This window comes from Athene noctua, chromosome Z (assembly GCF_965140245.1).
Source record: "Athene noctua chromosome Z, bAthNoc1.hap1.1, whole genome shotgun sequence".
Classification (NCBI taxonomy): domain Eukaryota; kingdom Metazoa; phylum Chordata; class Aves; order Strigiformes; family Strigidae; genus Athene; species Athene noctua.
In genome coordinates, this window is record NC_134077.1 from 57,630,915 (window position 1) to 57,644,693 (window position 13,779).

At 35.7% G+C, this 13,779-nt stretch overlaps 1 protein-coding gene across 1 annotated transcript in view; it reads left to right on the forward strand.

The window, feature by feature from the left end:
• LOC141973918 (guanine nucleotide-binding protein G(q) subunit alpha) overlaps nt 1-13,779 on the forward strand; it is a 128,924-nt gene that overhangs the window by 100,995 nt on the left and 14,150 nt on the right. Inside the window, exons 4-5 of the mRNA XM_074932924.1 lie at nt 1,941-2,069; nt 3,038-3,167. Of these exons, the coding sequence (XP_074789025.1) occupies nt 1,941-2,069; nt 3,038-3,167 (259 nt within the window). The remainder of the gene's footprint in view (nt 1-1,940; nt 2,070-3,037; nt 3,168-13,779) is intronic.

A 13,779-nucleotide genomic window follows, 5' to 3' on the forward strand; every position in this document is an offset into this window, starting at 1 on the left:
GATTCTGTGTTCGCTATGCTGATGCTGCATGTTGAAGACCACAGCTGAAGCTTGCTGAATGAATGCAGCAGGACGATTATTGTCTAAATGGGACACCTACAACACCTACCAGTTTATTCAGTTAAAATTCTCCTGCTCTTGTGAATGTCACTGTAGCATGTAACGATGCATAATGTTTCCTTGTACTCTTCCAAAATACAGTCACAAAACAAAAACAGTTTGGGAGGGCGAGAGGGAGGGAAGAAGCAGATAGTTCAGGCTATCTGTTAGTTTCTTACTGTAATGGTTATAGATTTTGTTCACTTACAGTTCCGCCCCCGCCCCCCCCCCCCCCCCCCCCCCCCCAAGCAAATTGATAATGTGCTTGTCCATTCTGGTTTTTGTGTAAAAACCTGAGGGCAGATGAAGTGCTCAGGCTCTCAAGCCTTTTTCTTATTGGCAGAAACTAATTGGTGTTCTTAGAAAATGTTTTCAGGTAGTAGCTTCTGACACATTTGAGATATACGATTCAATACATCTTCCGAACTATGTGTAACTTTCTCACATTCAGTGTTAACTATTGGATGAATCTTTCATGAATAGAATCATAGTGGTGGAGATTTTATAATGTTTTTGACTCCCAGACCTAACAAGTTAATTCTTCTTTACTTTTGCTGTAAAGTAGAAATCAAACTGCTTTGTTTCTGTCATTGTTCAGGATAACTTGCTCTCACTATTTCATTCAGAGCATGTAGAAGTAATCTGATTTCTTGTGTGGGTTTATTTAAAAAGGACACCTTCACTAATAACTACAAGGCAAAGAACATGTTCAAAGTTTAATGATACTTTATCATCATTCAGTAAATTACAAGGCCATTACTCTCCTCCCCTAGAATGAATGAGGTCATCTGTAGGTTAATTTATCTTCTTAGTGGCTAACTCTAGGCCATTCTTGTGCCAGGAAGTAAGAAAATGCCCAAGAACTTCATTTCCTGCAGCAGTCTTTCTCACAGATGTCTACTTTGGGGAGAGCCCAAGCTGCCTGGTGCACTGGTTTCATGAGATGTCCAGCTCCTGGACCGAAACAGGCTGTCACACACATTTCTTTTTTGAAGCATCTCATTTATGAGAATTAATAAAAGCCTCCAGTACACTGGGACTTTATGGTTGAAACCCACCACTAAGCAATAGAAAGAGTTTTGTTTTGTAGTTAATGATCTTTTACAAGCAATTTTATAATAATTTCAGGTTATTTGCTAGCTGACTGTGGTGTGTTTCATGTACTGCAGGCTTATTAACTTAATCAGAACTTTCAGTGTGAATACAGGACTTTCAGGTGCCAGAGATCACACTAAATAATGTGTTGCTTTCTGATAACAAGATCTGGAGTGTTTTCTAATTAATCAGTGGGTGGGGTTTTCCTTTTTTTAAATTTAAATCTCCAAACATTTATCCCTCATAATTTTATAACTGATACTGATCTATTCTAGCACAGTTCACTTCTCCTTGGGAGAGTCATGTTTATCTATCCATGTATCTGTGTAGATGCTGCAGAATTGTTATTAAGAAATATGTTAAATATTCAAATAAAATGGCAATTTTGTTTTTCTCATGCATTTTATAGTATTATTTGTCTCTAAATTGCCTAAAATTAAGTAATTGTAAACTTTGAATTTTTGGTGAATTTGCATGGGAAAACCAAGCAAACTTGTGTGAAAAGACCTGGAATAATCATGCTACCCTTCAGTAGAATTTACTTGAAGCTACGAAAGTGTACAGGAAGGGTGGATGGGGTACATTTTTATACTTTGTCCCCTCTTTTATGACAATAATGCTCTTTTTTCTGTTGTACATCTTCCTACCCCACAGCCTGTTTCCATTCCCAAGTCTTCCTTTTTCTTTGCCTCAGTGGGATGATGGTGTCATTGTCTTGCATTCCTGTTGTTTCTCCCTGTCTATAGCTATCTTAACGACTTGGACCGCATAGCAGATTCCACCTATCTGCCAACTCAGCAGGATGTGCTCAGAGTTCGAGTCCCAACAACAGGGATCATTGAATATCCATTTGACTTACAAAGCGTCATTTTCAGGTAGAAAAAAAAAAAAAAAGTAACACCCACTTGCTTTGTTTCTTTTATTTCCTTTTACATTAGTAATACCATGTATAGGTTATTGGTTAAAAGCACACAAAACGCAACTATTCTATGTTTTTAAAATTTGAGTGTGGTCATTTCATGTATTTTTCCACATATAATAAGGAGCTGATGTTAAAGATGTCAAAAGGAGGAAAGACAACTAGGTTCAACTTTTTCTGAAGGTAGTTATTACTGATAGAAGACCTGCAATTCATCTTTTCAGTAATACATATCAAAGTTTCACTATGAATAATAATCTGAAAATACAATCCTGTCCTCCTAGTTCATGTAGATTATGGAATACAAAGTTACCACTTGTGTAGTTGATTTTTAAAGAGAAATTGCTCTGCTTTAGAGAGAAATCACCCTACTTGAGTTCAAGTACAGTTATTTAAAAATCAGCTATGGAATTGCAATTGCAAGTTAGACACCTGTGTTTAGTTACACTGCAACAGAGGATGAAGTAGGAATACACTGCAAGTAAATTTGAATTTTAATCTTGGCTATTAAAAATTTCAGTAGATTCTGACTGTATTATATTTGTCTTCTTAGAATGGGTCAGCTTTAACTTTACAGTGGTAATTTGAGGGGGGAAAAGGCAGATCACCAAGTCTATTTTGTTCACACCTGTTTCTGCTGAATACACAGGGCATCTATTGCCAAATCATAGCTCATGAGACCTTGGTATCTCAGAAGTCTGAGGGTTTCAAGACCCACAATAATTTAAACCCATCAGATTTAAAAGCAAGTATGATTAACTGACTACTTATGACAGATTCCATTAAATATCAATGGAAAAAAATCATTAAGAAAAACAAACCAAATTATTTTCAACTAAGTTCTTGAATTTTGTCATTGTGTGAGTGCTTGTGTGTTTATCTGTTAAGGTATTCTTGGAGTTGATGTGGATGTTAATTTTGCAGAATGGTGGATGTAGGAGGCCAACGATCAGAAAGAAGAAAATGGATACATTGCTTTGAAAATGTCACATCTATCATGTTCCTAGTAGCTCTTAGTGAATATGATCAAGTGCTTGTGGAGTCAGACAATGAGGTAAGTACGCATCAGCAAAAAAGCACCAGTTTTAAATAAAAAAATAATTTCATTTATCCGGTTGCAAGTGTTTTCCAAATGCATCTACCAGCAGTCATACACTACTGCACCCCATGGAGTGAAAAGCACTGCAGGGATCAAGGGGGGAGGAGGAGATGAATCTTCAAATATGGCAAAGCTGGTCCAGTCCTTGGAGGATTCAAAGAAACCTGTCTATTTTGTGTTGAAGGGGAATACAGTTGAATATAGAAAAATGTTCTTAGTGTAGCTGTTTGTGTAGTTAGTGAATGGGGCAGAGCTACAAAAATAGTTGGTGAAAACAAAGACAAAATGTATTCTTCGCTAGAACAGACCCTAATGTAGTAAACTTCATTCCTTTGACTTAAAGCGTAGGATGTATATTGTATTTTTATTTCAAAAAATAACAGAAGAAAGTGGATGTGGAGGGGTAAAGAACACCAGTATTCAGTATTTTGAATGCAGTTTGACAGAGTGGGGAGGTATTTAATGTTTAGATCTTTTCTTTCCTGAGGACTATTCTAAGTTACTCATCAAAACGTCTATGAATTACTCACTATCAATGTCCTGTGCAAATCTTTTAACACACACTTAGAAAAGTTAGGTGAAAAAAACCCACATTTGAATGTTATTCATGGCTGCATACATGTTGATTTCACTGTTTAGGAGAACGGTTGACATAACAAGGTAAAACAGATGTCCCTGGATATCCATGTTTGTATGCTGAACTTTCTTCAGGATTCATTGTTTAATGAAGTCTAGGAGCTCTGAAAGCTTTCACATTTATAGTCTTTCCATAAAAGAAAAATACCATTACATTAATTATATAATCAAGTATATCATTCCATGCTGAATTTATAAAAATGATGATGTAATCTGTACCAACTTAATCTCTTGTAATTTTGGAAGCTGGGCACATGTAGATAAAAAGAGAACTCAGACTTGGCTTATTTCAAGCCAAGCCAGAAATGTTTGGTTCTGTCTTTTTGCATTATTCTTTTTAGCCACGAAATCAGCACAGAAGTATTAAGCATTTTAATTATAGAAGTCAAAACAAAATATACTGGAAATCCTATAAAGAAAAATTAGTTATGATAATTTTCAAATGCTTTTCTAATTATCCAGATAGTTCCTGATGTTAGCTATTTATCACTGCCTTTCTCATAGGGAGAAGTTTTCGTAGGAACTATCCCATAGGGAGAGGTTTGCCAGACTCAGGTTCCCTGTTAACTATATCCTGTTCTAGTTAGGTGGCTTTCTCAGACCCTTGGTCTGGTTTGTCAGGTAACTTCAGACCATGACCCAGAACATCCCTGCTGTAGAAGATGAAGTAATGTTTTCCTAGGCTGTATCATTTGGAGTATACTATCTTGTTCTGTATTCTCATAAAGTAAGTGGTTCACATGTTGTGAACTGAATAGAACATCTGACTGAAGATTCCATTTATATTTTGGGTTCTCCAATGACTAAAGTGATGCCTAAAGTTGTGATAGCTTTTCTATAACGACTTTTCAACTATTATAAAAAAGATAACTTTACTCGTAAAGCTGTTTCAATTTTTCAAGTATTCGCTTTCAAAACACTTCATGGAGACAAAAGCTGTAAAATTCCTCATTGTCTTGCAGATAGTTCTTCCACCTCACCGCTATTTATGTTTCTTATTAACAGTGGAAAACTTCTGAATCTTTTTATCTTTCATTTTAAAATATGTTCATAACTGTGATTGAAACCCATTTTTGTTTTCAAGTCAGACATACATACCCTAGTAGGGCTTTCCAGCAGCCTTAGGCCTGTGTTCCTCTAGCTCTGGGATGGATCCAGACCGTCTTACAGCTAAGCACCCATCTGGGAAACTTTTGTTTTGGCTTTCAGCAAACTGTAGCCAGTCTGTCTAGATTTTGTTTTGATATACCAGAGCACTGATTTCTTCCTTTCCTTTTCCTTCCCCTGTATCTCTGAACATTGCAGTCCCAGAACACATGGGAGAAGAATGGATTTATTTATTACACATGAAGCAAAGCATAGTTTGTCTGAATATGGATGTGGCAGAAATATGGGAAAAAGTTTAAAACCCTTTAAACGTGTTAGTTGACACTTTGAATTAAGACATTTACCCCAAAAAAAGTATTTCTGTTCTTCACTGGAGTGTGACAAGCTCAATAGGGAAGACAGTAATTTAACTTGGAGATTTTGGTAATCAGCCAAGAGATAGTTTTCACAGGAGATTTTGGTAATCAGCCAAGAGATACTTTTCACAATTACCTTTAAATTGTGAAACAGTATTAAAATCTTAGCACCAAAGTGAGAGGGTGTACATAAATGCCCTAATTTCTTTGTATTTATGCCATCAGTGCGATACTATGATAGGGTTTAATTCCTTCTTTGATCTGTGTGCCTCTTACTGAAGTTAAAAGCTCTGACTCGACAACTTGCAGTGTTGTGCTGCTCCCTTTGCATTGCTCTCATGGCCTGATTAAACAGTACAATTTTTGTAACATGGCCTACTTTCTTTTTCTAATTAGTCCACTGCATGTTATTGCCTGAAGTCTAAGACTCTAGACAGGCTCCCATCTTCTCTGCAAGACAAGTGAGAAGACTTGTAGAGTTGAACCAGAATCTACCAACTGTACATAAGAAAAGAATTTGTTCATTCTGATGACGGGTATTTAAATACTACTTTTCCTCCTAGTCTGTTTTTACAAAGAAAACCATACTTTAAATAATCTATGGTATTCTTTTTAGCTAATACATTTTTTAATTAATCTCATTTTCATGAGTAAACAAATCTTTTAAGAATTATTATTTGCTGTTTGGTGCATATGTGTTTATATGACCCTTTATCATTATGAAACTGGCTTAGAGCTCTTAAGACTCTTGATTTGTATTTCACAATATAGTGCCTGATAGACTCTCAGTTGTAAATCCATTTCTTCACTTCTTTAGCTTATTCAAGAGAAATACATTGGGATAATAAATCAGATGACGCTATACTGAGTTGAGAGTCTTTGCTAGTGTCTCTCAAGGGCTTTTAGCCACTGGGTGTATGTGGGATATGGGGAACTGTTTCTGTCTTCATGCCCTAGGAGTAGTTAAGTATTAAAAGTTCTGAGGAATATATTATAACTTCTCTGTAAGAGGACATCATTCACAGAAAATAAGATGTGTGTTCAGACAGCCTGTTATGCAGAGTCCTGTGTAGGACGACTCTTAAACACTACATCCATGACAATGCACTCCCATAACATAGATCTGCAGCTAACGAGTTGGGGACTTCAGTCCTGCAGAAAAGCAGAAAAACTTTATTTTAACTATGATTTTAACTATGAATCCTCTAATGGGCAGTACTCAGAAACAATGTCATCTCTCCTCTCGTAAGTATGTGTCTAGTTTGTACATGTCAGCATCTGATTTTGGTGCATCAATAAAAAACAAGAAGAATTGGTCAGGACAGTATATTTAAACATATCTTTCAAAAATTTCAGATGATGTACAGTTTTGAAATGCCTTTCTCTTCTTAAATACATGTAAAAGAGATACAACTAACTGTTCTGAATTCTGCCCTTAATAAAAGAAGAAGTCTGTCCAGATTTGTTTGGTGGAAATGAGGACAAAATTTGATCCAGAAGACATAATATATTAATCACATTAATAGTACTGTAAATTAAGTAAATTGGCTCCCAGTCTCATATGATGTGACAAAGGAGAACCTGTTATACATTAAATTCAGATGTTTGACCTTTTCACTTCTTCAGAGAAGTCTGATGGAATTAGAGGTGAGGTAAACAATAAAGGAATCATATCTCTGGTAAACTGATGTATTATGATGTTTTATGTCCTCTAAGTCAGGCCTTTGCTCTGAATTATACCAGCAGATCTGGAGAAATTGCAGTTGTATCAAAAAGTACGGTTTAGAACTTTTCATTTTAAAAATTAACTGGTTTTATTAAATAAAGGATTTTTTCTAGATAAAGTATATTAATTCATATTCTTGGATATGCTGCATTTAAATACACGTCACAGGTAGCTGTTCTAAGCATATAAAATTTCATTGTCTTAGTGCAGTAAATGCAAAAACAAGTTACAGCTTTATAAGAGAACCAGTAATTGGCTTTTTTTAATCAGAAGAGAAGATTTTTGTCAAGTATAACACTGCTCTTTTTTTAGAAGGTTTCGTTTTAAAGCTTGATTTTTAAGCTTTTGTTTGGCTTTTTAAAGCTTGCATTGTCTTACTAAATTGTTTGATTTAGCTGCAGCGAAAATTAGAAGTTTTAACATAATGTGTAACTAAAGTTCTCTTAAACCAGTATTTCCTTCCCTTTAATCATCAGAGTTGTCATCCATTTTGCATTAAAGCTTTGTAGAAAGTACCACCTCCTTATAATTCATGTATTTACAGGTTTGATCCCAGATTGCAGTTCTTGCTGAAAATGTTTGTAATGTCTGAAGCAGGCTGGAATGCTTAAGAATGTTGAGTTTTTAAAATAATAGCAAAAATCCTAGACACGTGTCTTTAATTTATTACTAATATTGCCATTACTTCCTATGTATCCTCCTTTAACACATGCTAAATTATTATGTAGGATCTGTCTTTTCTCTGATCTTAACAAATGCCATATAAATAATGCCATATTCAATAATATTAAATGCCATATGAATAATGCCATATTAAAATATTCCAAAAAATATTTTTGCATGTGTTACCATTCTCATTCTGAAGAGAGAGTTCCCCAGGAACTTGCCTAAACCTGCTCTGTTCCTGCTGTGTAATGTGCAGTGGTGCAGCAGAGTTGTGTGAAGGCTGCTGCTTTCACTGTTGAGAATTCTGCTGCTATAACTTGATGCTCTCTCATTTTGTGTTCAGTATCCTATTTTCTTATGGATTTATCCTGAATTTATAAACTTTTAAAGCAGTGGCTGTTACTTAGGTGCATAGTGTAACCGTGATCCTCCATCAGGTCTAGCTTTCTTGAAATCTGGAATAGCGGGTTCATTTACCAGTAGCAGACATTTGCATGTCACTAGTGGTAGGAAAACATAACCTTTTTATTTTGAGATGTGAACATATTGAGAATACTCTGTAAATACAGTTGCCCTCAGTAAAACTGTGTGTAGCTTGGTGTTCATACATCATGAGTGCTGAAAGAGGATAAGTTACATGTGAGTGAGGGAAGTAGGAATCAGTTGCTTAGATGGCTAGGATCTCTTTCCTGGAGAGAGATGTTCAGAGCTCGACTGGACATGACCATGAGCAACCTGATCTAATGACAAAGTCCTGCTGGGAGCAAGTTGGATAGGTGACTTCCAGGGTTCTTTCCAACATAAATTCTTCTGTGATTCCAAGTAGTAAAATCGTAGTTTCACAAGTGAAAGATTTTGTTTGTTTGTTTGTTTCTTTGGGAAGCATCTTTGTGGTCATACCATGAGGTTTTGCCATAGCTTCTTTAAAATCTTGAAGAACCCTAGTTTATTTGATGGTGGATATCTGAATTAATGTAGTGACCTTCACAGTACTTCATTTACACTAAAGAAGTCTTGTGATTTTATCAGAGGTAGCACTTGTATGAAGGCAAACCAGGATATTTAGAAAATGAGGGCTTCAGCACTTCAGCCACAACTGCAGTGGAAACTGAAGGAACTTTGTGGGGTGGTTTTCTGTGATGTTTTTGTGCTTCAGTACTGAGTAAAGGCACTGTGCAAGGATGTCAGTTCTTTTGACTGATGGAAAATTTTATTATTCTTAAGTTGTCATAAGTAGAAAGGAACAACATTACTTGGTTTGTTAAAAAATATTCCAGTTAAAGTCTAATGTACTAAAATTACTTGAAAGTAATTACATGAAACCCAAGATAGGTCTTTTTATTGTGAACTCATTTGTGTCTGTATGTCCAGGTATGTAGATGCAGATACACATGCTCGTGTTTATCTGGACAAAATACATCTGCAAAGTAGATGAGTATCCAAAGCCTAGATGGACCTTCTATAGTGTTCATCGGTGTGATCTGATAACGGGTGACAAATTGGTACAACGTTCCAGTCGCACTTTCTTTTGATGTGGGACAAAAATAAGAAATGGCATGAGACCACAGAGTTCAGAATACTTTCACTCTTTATGGAAGCAATTATCTGAAGCGTGTATTTCATTTTTTCATCAGACCTATCTTGCTGTTCACAGCTGGGCATGCTTCCACTTCTCTTCCAGCACTTTGTGTTCCTTATTCACAGGCTAGTCCTACATGGATTAGCATGAAGGCTAAGAAAATAATGTTGAGATGAGAGCACTTCTCTTTTTCTGCATCATGAATAAATATAATACTTTAGTTGTCTGCTTTTTTCCATCAATGTTCAGCAATCCAGAACAATTGAGCATAGGGCAGAGGGAAAATATGAACTCCTAGGTAGAATTAAAATCCTCAGATGGTCTTCCTAATTATTTAAGAATGTTATTTCCATGGGAAATAAAATCTCCAGAACTCACTGTTTATTTGAAAACTAGAGAAAATAATATATTAACCCCCTGTGCCAAATTTTGTTGTTACATGTATTGTATGTTTTCATACCTGTTCACCCATATGCATATGTATTTTCTTTTAGTTTGTGGATAAAGAACCTTTCGAATGTAAAGTATCAGTTCTGGCAATCATTTGCATAAGGAAGAACCAGAGCCTGCCTCTTTTTTGTTAAAGAGGGTGATTCATAATGGAAATGGAGGTTGAATGATGGTGAACCTGATTGCAGAGACTGCCAGAAATGCTGCTGGTAAATGTTGCTGTTGGCAGCAATTGCTGGCAAAGACAACTGACGCTTATTTTTTTCAATAACCAGTGTCAAAACTGTCCAGAAAAGGGCCTTTTTCAATGACAACTTAATTTTTAAATATTTTGACCCACTTTTCTCAAATACTAGGTATTTATGAAGAACTGATTATTCTGGCATTCATGTTAATTTAATCAAAATTAATAGAGCAACCATTTTTTAATTTAAAAAATACTTGACAGCAGTGTTTTGGACCATGTTTCTTGACCACTTTTTGGATTACTTCTTTTTGGACAGTATTTTTATGCTTTTATGGTTGTTGAACATGTTGATTTGATGGATTTCAGCTGTCATTTGGTTCATCTCTCCTTCTGCTGGGTACATACATTTGCCAGTACAGTGTTGCAGATTTAAGTTGTTGGAGAGGTGAGAGTTCCTCTTCCAGGTAATTTAAAAATACAGTTCTCAGCTACAGAGATGTCTTCCCAGTCATCTACCAGCAGGTTTTTCTGTCAGGCTAGTTTGCAGAAAGTTTCAAGACCAGTGAAGAAAATTAAGGAATTATACCTAATCTCTGTGTCTGAAGTTGTCTCTTACTGCATTTGAGTTGTTCTTCAAAACATTTGTACAACCATTGCAGGTTTTTTCTTAGATGGCTAGTTACAGCAGTATAACTGCAACATTATACTTCATATGGTGGCAAAAATCTGAAGTGCTTCCAGTTTTTGATACTTACTTACTCCTTTACATTAGTGGAGGACTCTGCACTTACCTCCCACTTTCTGATTTCCTCTGTTATTTCCCAACTTTCGTGTAACAGCTCTATTAAATTTCTAGCCCAGGAATACACTGTAGGTCTTTCTGTACAGCCAGACAGTGCTTCTACTTAAATAATTGCTGGAAGTCTTATTTGGAAAATGGAGTAATTTGTAATTAATGTAGATTTTCGCACAAAAAAATTCACATGCACAAGGTTTTGTCATGTAAAATAATAGTCTATTACTGTGATACTAAACGTCTTCTGAAATATTAACCGCTGGGGTTTTTTTTTCTAAAGTTCTCTTGCATCACTACCTCCTCTTCTACAGTTATTGGCTCTGAATGTCCTCTCACTCAAACATTTATTACCAGCATAAATGTAGTTATATACACACTGCAAGTTGTTGACTGAAAAATGCATCTTGTTCACCTCCTCACCACCTTCTCACATAGTTTCAATTCATAAATTCAGTCCCTCAAAATTTGTGAATTCCTAGTTTTGTTAACAGACAACATTTAAATTACAATTTTTAAGACAAAAATTAATTACTATATTTTTTCATTCAATATGTAAGTTACAGTATGCCCACTAGATGCCACTCTAGACAGTCATAAAAGCAGTAATGGGTGAAACTCCCCTACTGCTTCTGTACTGTTTAAGATTAATAAGATACTTGATGTTTTCTGTAAGAGCACTATGTTTGTTAGCTGGGAAATGCTGCTTTCCCTTCACTGAGTACCAGGTGACAGAGCTTTTAAATGCTATTTTAGTGCTCTTCGGGTATTTCTCAGGATTTGACTTCTTAGAGTCAAGTGCTGATAAATTATGCCAGTTCTATTATTTCTGTAATTGCAGGAGTAATTGCATGTTTTTTCAGAGCAACAGAGAGCAAAGAGGATTTCAATACATAAAACCAAACTAGAAATATATAATTTTATCATGAAAACTGAAAGTATAAGATTAAAAAAAATGGAAGAAAGTACACTCTTTTTTAATCTGTTAAAAATGAGGAAGAATAAGAGTTTGCATTTGGAAGTGAGAAAAAAGTGAGAAAGCATGGTTTGTATGTCTAGTTGTATTTGTGCTAATGTTTATCCATCATAATAAAAACTTCACAGCGTAAAATCTTTAATATAAAAGGTACGTGGTAGAAAAAAATTTCATTTTACTTTTATTTATGTTTCTTAAAAACATGTTTCTAATCATAAAACTGCACAGTCCCATGATTCCTGAGTAAGTACAGGGGTTTTTCTTGGTGTTTAATAAGAAATTGGAATAATTTTGTCCAAGATTATATGATCTGTTTCTAGTTAACAAATTTCTATTCAGTTATGGAGTTTGTCTGCTGTATTTTTTATTCTGTCTTTCACGATGGTATTTTTACATTGGTTTGGTGACAGTGTCAGGTTGTGTGGAGGATGGGAGAATTTTATGCTGGATTTGGTTATCGTAAAGAGAAAAATGGAGTAATGGCTGGCAATATCAATATGTCCTTATGCAGTTCGTGGCTGTCTGCAGACATAAGCAGAGCAGCGTAGTTGCCTAGGCCAGCAGATCTTAGAGAATGGTGAAAACAGTTATTCCGCTGCTCATTTTCCTTGTGCCAGCTCCCTGTAGAGCAAGGGAGACCACGATGAGCTGTTGCTGCTATCGGAGGGGGGTTGCTGTGAAAGTTAGCATCACTACTGAGAATGGCTGTCAGCTACTGAGAAAGACAGCTCCAGCTGCACATTTCTGTACTGTATTTATTCACAAGTTTCTTTCTACAGCCTTTTCCATTGAAACTGAAATAAGACTTTTGTGAAAGCAATTTGGTGAGATAGAGCTGGCTCATAAAATCAGTTTGCTTGAACAAACTACTTGCTGAATACTGCCAGCTCCCTCCTGTTCCTGTCCTCTTTTCAAAGAGCCATACCGTCTTCCTTGATTGAACAAGGCTTCCTTTACTTTGCATCTGACAGAAGGTCAGATCCCCGATGCTGCCTTCTTTCTATACTCCTTGTAGTCCTATCCCTATTGCCAGTAAAAATACCGTAACATGGAGTTGTTTCTTATATAAGAAGTGCATCCTGTTGATAAGTGTTTTTCAGAACAGTAACTCATCAATTTCATCTTGTCAAACATACTTTTAATTAGCTTAATTAAAGAAATATGGCAGTAGTGTTGCATATATGTTTAATAAAGGCAAATGGTGAGTGTGCAATGGAATGAGCTATCATTATCAACAGAAAACTTGTTTAAGAGAAATTTAGAGAATAATAATCAGTATTGTTGGAGAAACTACTTCTGGAACAAAAATAGTCTGCCATGATATCCATAAAAGCTGATTTGCTCTTAAAAATTGGATAAACAGAGATGAAATACTTCAGAAGGTTAATCAGAAATTGATTAACCAAAAAATGAATTGCTTCATATTTCTTGATTAATCCTTGAATCATTCTAAAACAAAATAGTGAAGGCATGTTAGACTGCCTAATTTGTTGTGATGATCTCTGGACCTACATTACTTTATGTGCTCAAGCAGATAAAATCTACTTAAAAATCTTTAAACCACTTGACAATTCTTGCAACACATCGACAAAGTACATATCTGAATGACAAAATATCAAAATGTCTGTTCACCATCCTTAATACAATTCCCTCCCATTTCCCTCTGAAATAATTGAAATAACGTATGTTTTCATAATCATATAAACTGTGATAGCCCATATCCTATGAAGACAGGTGAGGAACCTGAGCTTATTTATTCTGGTGAAGAGGACACTAATACTTGGAACAAGTATTGGAAGTGTTTCAAGTGTGCCATGGAGCCAAGCTTTTCTAGGTAGGCAATATAATAGATTGTGGCTTGGGAAGTTCATGCTGTCTATTAGGAAACATTTTTCCCTTGAATGTTAGTTTAGCAGTGGGACAGGGAAGCCAGAGAGGTATTGAGATCTCCATCTGTGCAGGCTTTCAAGACTTGTCAGGACAAAGACATGGCTGACATGCTCCCATGTTGTTAGTAGTTCTACTTGACTGAAAAACTAAACATGAACTCTAGAGATGCCATTCAGCCAACTTTTCAGAGTCAATACTCTG